Below are 13,237 nucleotides of genomic sequence, written 5' to 3' on the forward strand. Positions count from 1 at the left end.
ATTTCAAATTATAAAGATCAAACAAGCTCATCACAGGATCACCCAGTTTAGAGACATTTCTCCACAGGTTCATCCAGTGCAGGGATTCTTGTAATACAACAAACTCTCCAGCGGTATAGTTGTCCTATAGCTGCAACAATATCCTTATCCAGGAAATCTCCAGGCATGTTTTTAGCTAAATATTCAGGCTACTTAAAGTGGTTGTAAACCCTTACAACACACTTTATGCTACAGGTAAGCATATATTAAGGCTTACCTGTAGCTACCCCTATATCTCTTAAACCTGCACAGTTTAGGAGATATCCCCCTGTGTTTGCATGTGCCAAAGTCATCGGCACATGAGCACTGAAGCAATGGCACATCGTGCTGTTGCTTCAGTTAGATGTGCCGTCACCGCCGGCTCCGGTGCGTGGGAGTGACTTCATCGCAGCTCCGGCCAATCACAGCGACGGAGCCTGCTATACCCGGAAGTCACTCCTGGAGAGATGTTGCCGCCGGAGGGGGAGAACGAGGACCGCTGAGGGGGCTTCGATCTCAGGTAAGTAATTCATAATAAGGTAGTATGCTATTCATACTAGTTTATTATGCCGTTGTCTTGCAGGGTGTTTTTTTTTCAGAGGGTTTACAACCACTTTAAAGGGATTATAATTAAAAAAAAAATAACAAACATATCATACTTACCTCCACTGTGCAGCTTCTTTTGCACAGAGTTGCTCAGAACACCATCTTTTGGGCTCCTCCCCGCATCAGATAACCCCCTAGAAGAAGTGCTCTCTCGAGGGGGGGGGGTTACAAGGATGTGCTCTAGCTTGATCAAACCTGGTATCTGATAAGCTGGTGTGCTCAAGTTTCTTTCTCCAAGACATTGTGTGGTCACCTGATAATCATTGATTGTCCACACCTTGGGCTCATTTGTGCCCACCACCCTACACACTGCGCTTATCTTTCTAGCAAGTCTTTACAAAGAAGACGCCCAGTAGTGATGAAACGCATAGGGCGGAGCCTCCGACAGTGACGTCATCACACTTTCCTTCTGAGATGGTGGATAGACGAATCATTTAGGAAATAGGGAGAAGCAAACGGAGATGCCGCAGCTCTTTTATGATACAACTGCTGATTTATACACATCGTTTCTGTAAGTGTAATTCATTCTTTTATTAAATTACTTGAATTGATGTACTGCACTATGAGAGCCCTCTTTTTTATCTTTGAGTAACACTCAGTGGTCCTGGGGAGACCATTATTTCCCTGTGCTGGTTTTCGGCAGTCACTTCTTACTGGTAAGCAGGCTACTTCACACTTGGGTGTCGACCTGACTGCACTTTGATTTATGGGAAGATTTATGTCGCATCTCTCTTTCTGCAACTTATCTTCACCTGTTTGGATGTCAACACTTTACAGTATCTTATAGATTGGAATTTGAATAGGACTTTGCTTTAGTTTTCTTCTTTTTTTTTTCTTTTTCACTTGACACATTTTTTCATCATTTCCAATTTTTTCAATGTATTTTTTATCCACATATGTTCAACATTATGTTCATTATTATGTTTAGCTCTGCACTCACTTTGTCGATTTGGAAAATAGATGTACATGTTCTGCCAGCATTGCTGCAGGGGTTGAAGGGGTGGGGGGATCAGCCTGTCAATGCTCAGACCATACACCGCACACTGCACCAAATTGATCTGCAAGGCTGTCATCCCTGAAGGAAGCTTCTTCTAATGCAGATACACAAGAAAGCCACAAACAGTTTGCTGAAGACAAGCTGAATAAGGACATGGACTACTGGAACCATGTCCTGTGGTCTGAGACCAAGATAAACGTATTTGGTTCAGATGGTGTCAAGCTTGTGTAGCGGCAACCAGGTGAGGAGTACAAAGACAAGTTTGTCATGCCTACATTCAAGCATGATGGTGGGAATGTCATGGTCTGAGGCTGCATGAGTGCTGCTGGCACTGGGGAACCAGGGAACCATGAATGCCAACATGTACTGTGACATACTGATCTAGAGCATGATCCCCTCCCTTCGGAGACTAGGCTGCAGGGCAGTATTCTAACATGATAACACACCTCCAAGACACCTACTGCTTTGCTAAAGAATCTGAGGGTAAAGGTTATGGACTGGCCAAGTATGTCTCCAGACCTTAATCCTATTGAGCATCTGGGGGGCATCCTCAAGGTGGAGAAATGCAAGGTCTCTTACATCCACCAGCTCCAAGATGTCGTCATGGAGGAGTGGAAGAGGACTCTAGTGGCAACCTGTGAAGTTATGGTAAACTCCATGCCCAAGAGGGTTAAGGCAGTGCTGGAAAATAATGGTGGCTACACAAAATATTGACACTTTGGGCCCAATTTCGACATTTTCACTTATAGGTGTACTCACTTTTGTTGCCAGCGGTTTAGACATTAATGGCTGTGTGTTGAGTTATTTTGAGCGAACAGCAAATTTACACTGTTATACAACTCACTACTTTACATTGTAGCAAAGTGTAATTTTTCAGTGTTCAGTGTTTTCACATGAAAAGATATAATAAAATGTTTATTTCATGTAATGCCGCGTACACACGATCGGAAATTCCGACAAGAAAACTGTGGATTTTTTTCCGACTGAATTTTGGCTCAAACTTGTGTTGCATACCCACGGTCACACAAATGTTGTTGGAAATTCCGACTGTCAAGAACGCGGTGACGTACAACACTATAACGAGCCAAGAAAAATTAAGTTCAATGATTCAGAGTATGCATGTTTTTTTGTGCGTCGAAATTGCATACAGACGATCAGAATTATCGACAAGAACTTTTACCGTCTGAAAATTTGAGAACCAGCGCTCAAATCTTTGCTGTCAATTCAATTCTGACCGTGTCTACGTGGCATTAGAAGGTGGCCAAGTTCATTCTTCATGGTCCCACTGCATGTAGGAACATATCCACTCGATCTTGTTTGCTCCTGAGATGGACCATGGAGTATGGGATGTGGGATTTGTAGCGTACATAGAACAGTGCCCAACCAACATGCACTGCTTGTTCCAAACAAATGTAAGTAAGCAGGAAAAGGAGAGGTTCAGGAGCTCACTGCAAAGACATATGATACAATTACTGTGATATTTTTTTACAGGGAGTGCATTAAGGTAATACAATATCTAGTCTTAAGGCGATTCTGCCCGTGACTCAGAACGCCAAAATGTGAACAGATCCTTAGAACCACTTTGAATCAAAATATTAGCACAAGGAATGTTTTTAGAAGATCATACAATAATTTAAAAAGTGTACAGAGAGAATTGAGTTTCACCAATCAAAACTGACCATTAGGACATTGACTGACAAGCTGGACAATTTGGAATTATTTATTTTCATTTGCTTATTAAAGTGGACCTAAAGTAAACAAACAACTTTTGCCACTGACGTAACAAAAAAAATGCCAGTTTGACCCACAAACAGGGCCACCATCAGGAATTATGGGGCCCCTTACACAGCTTCAGGCATGGGCCCCCCGGAGCAGAGAACCGGGGGAGGGGGGGTGCTGCCGCCTCAAATTGAGTAGCGGGGGGTGCTGCCAACGCGAATTGAGGTCGGGGGGCTTTGGGTGCTGACGAACAAAAGAAAAAAAAGGGGGGGTTGCCCTGGGGACCTCTGGGCCCCTTACAAAAATAAGAACAAATAAAAAAACATATATATAAAAAAGGGGGGGGGGGGCCTCTGGGCCCTTTAATAAAAAAAAAAAAAAAAAAGGGGGGGTTGCCATCCGGGCCCCTTTACAGGTGTACTGCCTGTACCCCCCTCATGGCGGCCCTGCCCACAAATACTCACCTCTCTCATGGAGCAAGACCATCATCCTGCTGCTGCACGCCACTACCACCTCTTAGCAGCGGTCGAAGTGCATTTCTGTGTGAAGTAACACTGACAGGATAGTCAGAGTTTTGGCTGGAGATCCCACTTGCTGCATGCCACCATTAAATGCTGTGTGTAGTTTGATTAAAAAAGTATTACTTCCTTATCGTGTGACTGTTTTTACACACAAGGGAAATATTTGCATACACTGCATTCGTTTGAAGAATAACTGCTACTGATTGGCAGAAACATAAGTATTTTTATAACAATAAAGACATGCCTAGATGGGAAAGGTAGTTCTACATCAATTGCTTTCACTTTATTTCAATAGAGAGATGACTGATAACATGGCATGATGATCAGGTTACAGTATATTCTCCTCCCATTGAATGCAGAGATGAATTCTCTAACACTTCACCTCTCCAGACGAAGCTTTATCACGTTCAGTGCTATAGTGTAAAATGGGCCTTTCACTGCATTCTCTGGCCTAAGAGTTCTACAGAATTTAACATTTATCAGGGAGAACAATGACGAGACACAAGGAGGAAGCCAAGGAGACCTCTCCTCTATCAGAAAAACCTCATGGAATTTACAGATTGTTCCGTCAACTGGTACCTTATGGATTCTGTAATGAAGCAAAGGAGCAGCTTGGGTTGGTCATCCCTGTGGTAAGACATGAATAGTACTTTCACTAATTGTGTATGCAGGTTTTCAAGAGTGTTATCTTCTGAATATGATCATTAATCACTTGCCTACCGAGGCAATTTTTTTCTTTTCTTTTTTTTCACGCATATTAAAATCTGCATTTTTTTTACTAGGAATTGCTGTAAACCCTAAAAACGTATATATTTTCTGAAAACCCTGTGAAATAAAATCAAGCTAGTTTTTGTGTTGCACAATATTTGCTCAGTTATTTATCACATGCATATTGTCAGGAAAAAATACACTGAAATGAGTTTTAGTGCAAACAAATATTATACCAATGTTTGGGTAAAATATAACAGACAGGGTTGTGTCGAATAAATAGATACCAAAAATGTCAAGTCTTAAAATTGTGCACACCCATGGAATCACAACATACCATGGTACCCAAAGTTCTTCATGGGCGACACAATAAAGACCTTTGTAGTTTAGAGCTAACCGTGAACTCTGGCCCAAGAGTTGCTCTAACTCACAATGATAGCTTACATTTGTGACACAATTTAGGTTTTCATATACATGCTCACCCTATGATAAACTGTTTATGTCAGGCGTGTGCGGGGGTGACGGGAGGTGCTTAACATTTTTAAAATTATTTTTGTTTACTGTATTTTATACATTCTTTTTTACATTTTTATTTTAACAAGCCCCCTATGTGATAGCATAGTCAGGTGGCAGGTCTTCTTTATATACTTATGTAGACATCGGGGGTCCCCAATGCCTCCACTGACTTTCAGTGCAACTATTCCAGCACAGATCTTGCTGGAATATCTGCTATGCTAGCCAATAAATGACAGCTGCGACCCCAGAAGTAACATAATACCCATCACTTCTGGGGTCATTAGTTACAGGAGGGATCAAAGAAGGGATGTTTCCTGAGTTCCACCTGCCTTCTTGTGGTTCCAGGCTCCCTGGTAGAACGAGAAAGCCCAGGAACCACTACTGGTGCCTCTAGCACGGCCGCTTGAGAAGCCTGTAAAAGTGAATGGGGAGGATCTAGAACCACCCAATCACTTATATTAGAAAGTCCTTCACCGGTTCTTAAAGCTGGTACCAAGTTCACAGCTGCAGCAGTAACTGTGATCTTGATTTAACTATCATGACGTTTCTAAACATACCTTGGTAGACAAGTGGTTAAAGTGATTGTAAAGGATCATTTATTTTTATTTTTTTAAATAACAAACATATATTTACCTCCACTGTGCAGCTCGTTTTGCACAGAGTGGCCCTGAACATTCTCTTCTGGGGTCCCTCGCTAGCTCTCGCGGCTCCTCCCCACATCAGATAACTCCCTTGGAGAAGCACTTTCCCGGGGGAGGTCACCTTGCTGGCGCGCTCCCGAGTCCAACATTTGCGTCCATAGACACGAATGCCGGCGCCCGCATCATTCGATTTGATTGACAGCAGTGGGAGCCAATGGCTGCGCTGCTATCAATCTATCCAATCAAGAGCCGAGACCCCGTGCAGAGAGGGACAGTGCGTCCCCACACAGGGAAATACAGGGCTCAGGTAAGTAAAACGGGGGCAGGGGGGCCGGTCATAGGATGCATTACGGTAAAAAATCATGAGGGTTTACATGAGGCTTCCCTTGTTCTTCTCCCTCCCCCCTCATTAACATGTTATTGGTGTTGGTAAATAAAACCCTTTAATTTTCATTGCATACCTTATTTTGGATCCAGTGATGTCACCACCAGGTCTCTGTGCTTGTCTATGTAATGCATGGCTGGTTGAAAGGGCTGGCAGGTTGTTGTACATACAGTAGCTCCTTGTAAACATGTGTACAGGCTCAGACACCCATCCGTAACTGCAGGTAACTGATTCTCACCATTGGAATCAGTTAAATGCAACTAAACGGCCATGTGAAGGACCCCTTAAAAGTATTTAAAGTTAAAGCGGAGGTCGGCCCAATTTTTTTTTTTATTAAGAGCCAGCAGCTACACATACTGCAGCTGCTGGCTTTTAATAATAGGACATTTAACTGTCCTGGAGTCCAGCAATGTCGAAACTGCAGCTGATGTTTCCATCAGCTGTCGAACACTGCTGCCGCCATTGCGGGTAAGGGAACCCGGCCTGTCATGGCTATTAGTATTATCTCATGCAATGTAAAAGGATTGAACTTCATTCATAAACGTTGGCTGGCCCTGAAGGAGTTCAAATCCTCTAACACAGATGTGGTCATGGTCAAGGAGACACATTTCCGTGCAGAGGTATCATTCGAATTTGCATCTAAGCTTTTTCCCACTACTTTTGTGGCTTCAGACCCTTCCGGCAAAGCCGGAGTAGCAATTCTTTTCAGATGCTACTGTTCTATACAAATCATGGCCGTTATGTCCTCCTGAGTAGGGTTGAGCGAACCCGAACTGTAAAGTTCGGGTTCGGTACAGACTTTGGGTTTTTCCCGAACCCGGACCCGAACAATTGAAAAAAGTTTGGGTCCGGGAAAAAAAAAAATGTGCGGAGGTCCCCGCAAATTCTATAACCAGACCCTTTAGGTCTGGTATGGATATTCAGGGGAACCCTGCCGTCAATTTAAAACAAAAATGACGTGCGGTTCCCCCTAAATATCCATAACCAGACCCTTCATGTCTGGTATGGATATTCAGGGGAACCCTGCCGTCAATTTAAAACAAAAATGACGTGCGGTTCCCCCTAAATATCCATAACCAGACCCGTTATCCGAGCATGTTGACTTGGCCGGCCGCAGAAAAGAGGGGGGGACAGAGTGCGGCTCCCCCCTCTCCTGAACCGCACCAGGCCACATGCCCTCAACATGGGGAGGATGTCCCCATGTTGATGGGGACAAGGGTCTCATCCCCACAACCCTTGCCCGGTGGTTGTGGGGGTATGCGGGAGGTTTATCAGAATCTGGAATACCCCTTTAACAAAGGGGACCCCCAGATCCTGACCCCCCCCCTGTGTGAAATGGTAATGGGGTACACTGTACCTCTACCATTTCACAAAGGAAGTGTAAAGTATTGTAAAAAAAACACACTGACACCATTGAATAAAGTCCTTTATTAAAAAAAAAAAAAAAAAAAAAAACCTCCAGCGGTGAGAAATCCACTCGTTCCCGGCTTCCTGCATTGTCCTGATCCTGCGATGGCTGCGGGTGATCTCCAGCGATGAGAAGATCCTGCGTCGGGTGATCTCCGCTCCAGCGCTGAGAAGATCCATCCATCTGGCGCAGCAGCATCCCAGACCTCCTCTCAGCGCTGGACACAGCCCAGCGAATGACGCGCTGCAGCTGTGACATTACTTATATAGAGGAGGCAGAGCCACCCGTCATGTGACCCCGCCCCCTCTGACGTACCCTCTGCTATGTCACTGGGTAAGCCCGGCTTCCCTCGTAAATGAAGAAAGGACACAAAGGGGGTAGGGAAAGTGTTGCTCACCCCTGTAAAGGTAATGAAAAAAGGAAGGGTTCCCCAGTGGGGTTTTTAGGCAGCAAAAATTATATAAACAAACAATTACAAAGACGTACCAATTTGTTGTAAAAAAGTAAAAAAATGTATTTAATAAGTACAAAGTCGTAAAATAATGAACTCTAGTACAGTTTATACTGAGGACACATACATATGAGAATATAGCACCAAAATTACATGACACTGATCAACATGAATGGCTGATCTTCAGGTCAAGTTGTTCCTAACGCGTTTCGACCCCCACATATGGGTCTTCTTCGGAGGAAAGGGTATATGATGCAAACTATAACAGAGAGTAAATATATGGTAATAAAATACATAGATACATAGTACAATTTAGGTGAAAAATAAATTTAAAGTATATAGTTATCAACTCACAGATTGTGTTTCTCAGTTCTATTTGGACCAGAGTAAGGTTATAATCCTAAGGATCCCTGGTTACTTTTCTCCATACGGGTGGTTAGCACCCCCAAAAAGGCCTCAACGATGCCCCACAAGAGTGGCCTGCAGGGACCCACAGTATAACTGGGAAAAAAAATCCAAAGGTCCAGTCAGAGAGTGCGGGCCGGACAGGTGGAGGGGGAGCCCAGCAAAGCAATTGCCAGAGTGATGCCTATTAAGAAATTCAAATATAAAGTAGTTTTAATACCAAAAACTATATGTTTAAAGTATAAAGATTAATTGACTTGTTATACAAGTAGATGGCGCTAGACATGCACATTATGCTCATTATAATGATGCATATATAAAATGGGACTTTGATATGTCATAGGAATTTTAAATTAATATAAATATGCACAGGATATTTTAAATGTTATATGAAATCATGGGTTAAGATTAATAAAACAATATCAAAATTGTATAGAATTGTGAATTCAAAGAGAATTATATGTGTAACAGGGTGATAAAGATTACAATATAGGGCTAATAGTGGGTTAAGGTGCCAAAAAATATATGATAATTATAATTAAATAGTGAAAGATATATATATATATATAATTAGTATAATATAATAAATATATATAATTAATTAGTTGAATAAATAAAAAAATATATATAAAAAAAAAAAAAATAATAATAATAATAATAGTGTGTAATGGATGGGTGTGAGTAAGCATGTGCTAAAATAATTAAATTCATGTGAGAATAATTGTATATAATGTGATAAAATAGTAAGAATATTGGGATTAGTGCCAATGGGGTGAATAATGTTAAAAAAGGACAATGTAAAGGATAGTAAAAAATACCTTATTAAATGTTTAGAATATGAGTATGGAAGCAATCTCCAGAGAGAGCAAGAATAAGCGTATCTGGAGGGGAAATATTATTGGTTAGATTTAGTAGGCATAGGAAGGATAACTTTGTGCAGGATTTGAAAATGCAGCCTTACCCTATGTGTGGTGTGTCCAGCATAGTATGAAGATAGGATCACAGGCAGGTGTCAGGTATACACCCAGTCTATTTAAATATGTGCATGTCAGGTGTCAAGGATTTGGCAATCACCAATTGGCAAATGAATGCTTTGCTTGGGACATCCCCTCCCACATCTAGAAGTCCGCCCCCCCATCCCAGCTGGAGCAAGGAATTAAGGTCAGATGACCCTCCCAGCTTCCCTCTTCCTGGGCTTCCCCAGTGATGTAGCAGAGGGTACGTCAGAGGGGGCGGGGTCACGTGACGGGTCTGGTTATGGATATTTAGGGGGAAACACACATCATTTTTGTTTTAAATTGATAGCGGGGTTCCCCTGAATATCCATACCAGACCTAAAGGGTCTGGTTATTGAATTTGCGGGGACCTCCGCGCATTTTTTTTTCTAAAAGTCCGTGTCCCATTGACTACAATGGGGTTCGGGGTTCAGGTTCCCGAACCCGAACATCCAGGTGTCCGCTCAACTCTACTCCTGAGCTGTGACCACATGAATATGTATTTTACTTTAGCTAATGTATATGCACCCAATTCAGGGCAGATTGGGGTCCTTGAGGTGTTTTTTTGAGAAAATCCAATCTTTCTCACAACCCTTCATGATCATGGGTGGAGATTTTACCTCTCCCTTGATAATCGTTCTATGCTAAACGCGCCTATAACTGTAGAAGAAATTACTGAGGTTATAAGCCATTTACCATCACATAAGTCTCCAGGCCCTGATGGTATCCCCTATTCCTATTATAAGACGTTTCTCCCGACTCTCACTCCCCACATGGTAAATTTGTTTGCCTCTCTGATAAAAGGGAATATTCCCCACACCCAGTTTTTGCATGCTTTTATTACGGTTATCCCGAAACCAGACAAAGACCCGACGATTCCTAATAACTACCGCCCCATTGCTTTACTAAAATCTGACTATAAATAGTACCTGTCACCAGCCCAACTGAATACCAGAGTACCTGTCACCAGCCCATCTGAGTACACGAGTACCTGTCACCAGCCAATCTGAGTACCTGTCACCAGCCCATCAGAGTACCCAAGTACCTGTCACCAGCCCATCTGATTACCAGAGTACCTGTCACCAGCTCATCTGAGTACCTGTCATTAGTCTATCTGAGTAACCGAGTACCTGTCCCCAGCCCATCTGAGTAACCGAGTACCTGTCCCCAGCCCATCTGAGTACACGAGTACCTGTCACCAGCCAATCTGAGTACCTGTCACCAGCCCATCAGAGTACCCAAGTACCTGTCACCAGCCCATCTGATTACCAGAGTACCTGTCACCAGCTCATCTGAGTACCTGTCATTAGTCTATCTGAGTAACCGAGTACCTGTCCCCAGCCCATCTGAGTAACCGAGTACCTGTCCCCAGCCCATCTGAGTACCTGAGTACCTGTCACCAGCCCATCTGAGTAACCGAGTACCTGTCCCCAGCCCATCTGAGTAACCAAGTACCTGTCCCCAGCCCATCTGAATACCCGAGTACCTGTCCCCAGCCCATCTGAATACCAGAGTACCTATCACCAGCCCATCTAAATACCCGAGTACCTGTCCCCAGCCCATTTGAGTACACGAGTACCTGTCACCAGCCCATCAGATTACCCGAAATACCTGTCACCAGCCCATCAGAGTAACCAAGTACCTGTCATCAGCCCATCAGAGTACCTGAGTACCTATCTGCCGGCCATGCCTCATAGAATATACTTTGGGGTGTAATTCAACTGTCCTGTGCTCCAGGACCTTCAAAAGTGTGATAGGAAGGAATGAAATTATAAATGTAATTTATGCTCCTAAAACGTCTGAAGGTACCACTTCCATGTTGGACCTCTGTATGTGGCCAGGCTGTGTAAAAGTCACACATGTGGTATTGCCATACTCAGGAGGAGTAGCAGAATGTATTTTGGGGTGTAATGTTTTCTATGTACATGCTATGCGTCAGAAATATCATATAAATTGACAACTTTGTGTAAAAAAAATATGTTTTAATTTTCTTTCCACGTATTTCGAAGACTTTTGTAAAAAAAATGAACTGTTCAAAAGACTCATAATGCCTCATAGAATATACGTTGGGGTGTTTTCTTTCCAAAATGGGCTAATTTTGTGGGTAATTGTCCTGGTGCTCCAGGGCCTTCAAAAGTGTAATAGGTTGTTAGGAGATTTTATGCAGAATTTATGCTCCTAAAATGCCTGACGGAGCTGTTTAAAAGTCTCAAGCCCCATACACACTATCAGTTTTCCTGCAGGTTTTTCCCTTTAGGTTTACCAAAACCATCTAATATGAGGTCAAACCTCAAGAGTGTCAATTTGTATGCAATCAGGCCGGCCCTTGCACTACATGGTTTTGGTAAATCTGAAGAGAAAAACCTTCAGGAAAACTGATAGTGTGTATGGGGCTTAACACATGTGGTATTGCCATACCAACAGTGCATCAGGTGTAATCAATTTTCAATGATTTGCACCATAGCTTGTAGACTCTTCAACTTTCACACAGACCAAATAATTTACACTTATTTGGGTTATTTTTACCAAAGATATGTAGCAGTATAAACTTTGGCCCAAATTTATAAACAAAAATTACTTATTTGCAAAATGTTATCATCAAAACTAAAAAAGGTGTTTTTTTTAATGAAATTTTCGCTATTTCTTTTACTTATGTCGCATTAAAATAAAAAACCCAGTGGTGATTAAATATGACCAAAAGAAAGCTCTATTTGTGTGAAAAGAATCATAAAAATGTTGTTTGGGTACAGTGTTGCATGACTGATTATTTGGCATTGAAAGTGTGAGAGCGCTGAAAGCTGAAAATTGGTCTGGGCAGGAAGGGTGTATAAGTGTCCTGTATTGAAGTGGTTAATAAAGGACTTGTCAAAAACTGTCTATTGTGGTTTTTACTTTGACACTTTTTGAGTGAATGGGAAGGTACACAATGTACCCGATACCCAGTCACATGGGGGGGTGGGATCTGGAGGCCCCCTTGGTTGTCGCCCGCAGACCCCGACAACCAAGGGCCAGGGTTGTCAGGAAGAGGTCCTTGTCCCCATCAACATGGGGTCAAGGTGCTTTGGGGGACCCAAAGCCCCCTCCCCATGTTGCGGGAAAACAGCCTGGTATGGTTCAGGAGGAGGGGGGCGCTCGCTCGTCCCCTCCTTCTTCTGGTCTGCCAGGCTGCTTGCTCAAATGAGGGTCTGGTATGGATTTTGGGGGGGACCCAGCACCAATTTATTAAAAAAAATTCCCCTTAAGATCTATGCCGTTTTTCTTCATTCTGTCATAGGGTTCCCCTTAACCAATTCAATGCACTGTATTATATACTCTGCAATGACTGCACTCTATGGCCCGGATTCTCGTAGAGCGGCGCATCTTTCTGCTGGCGTAGCGCATCTCATATGCGCTACGCCGACGTAACACAGAGCTGGCATGGCAAGTGACAATCCACATCAGTTTGCAAGTGACGATCCGCATCTGGTGACAGGTAACATGGCAAGTGACAATCTGCAAATGGTGGCAAGTGACAATCCGCATCAGGTGGCAGGTGACATGACAAGTGACAATCTGCAAATAGTGGCAGGTGACATGGCAAGTGACAAGCCTCATCAGGTGGCAGGTGAAAATCGGAAAAAGGTGGCAGGTGACCTGGCAATCTGCAAATGTTGGCAGGTGACGTCACAAGTGATAATCCACATTTGGTGGCAGGTAACAGTGGCAAGTAACAAGCTGCATATGGTGACAGGCAATGGTGGCAAGAGACATACTGCATCTGGTGACAGGTGACGGTGGTAGGTGACATGCTACATCTGGTGGAAGGAGATGTGGCAAGTAACAAGCCCAGGGCTCCCACTGATTCTGCATTATGGTGAGTTGAACCAC

At 43.2% G+C, this 13,237-nt stretch overlaps 1 protein-coding gene across 1 annotated transcript in view; it reads left to right on the forward strand.

The window, feature by feature from the left end:
* The first annotated feature begins 4,109 nt into the window (after nt 1-4,109).
* The window catches only part of LOC120926666 (multidrug and toxin extrusion protein 2-like), a 143,402-nt gene continuing 134,274 nt past the window's right edge, over nt 4,110-13,237 (forward strand). Inside the window, exon 1 of the mRNA XM_040336791.1 lies at nt 4,110-4,493. Within this exon, the coding sequence (XP_040192725.1) occupies nt 4,353-4,493 (141 nt within the window). The 5' untranslated portion in view covers nt 4,110-4,352. The remainder of the gene's footprint in view (nt 4,494-13,237) is intronic.

The sequence above is a fragment of the Rana temporaria genome, chromosome 2 (genome assembly GCF_905171775.1).
Source record: "Rana temporaria chromosome 2, aRanTem1.1, whole genome shotgun sequence".
Lineage (NCBI taxonomy): Eukaryota > Metazoa > Chordata > Amphibia > Anura > Ranidae > Rana > Rana temporaria.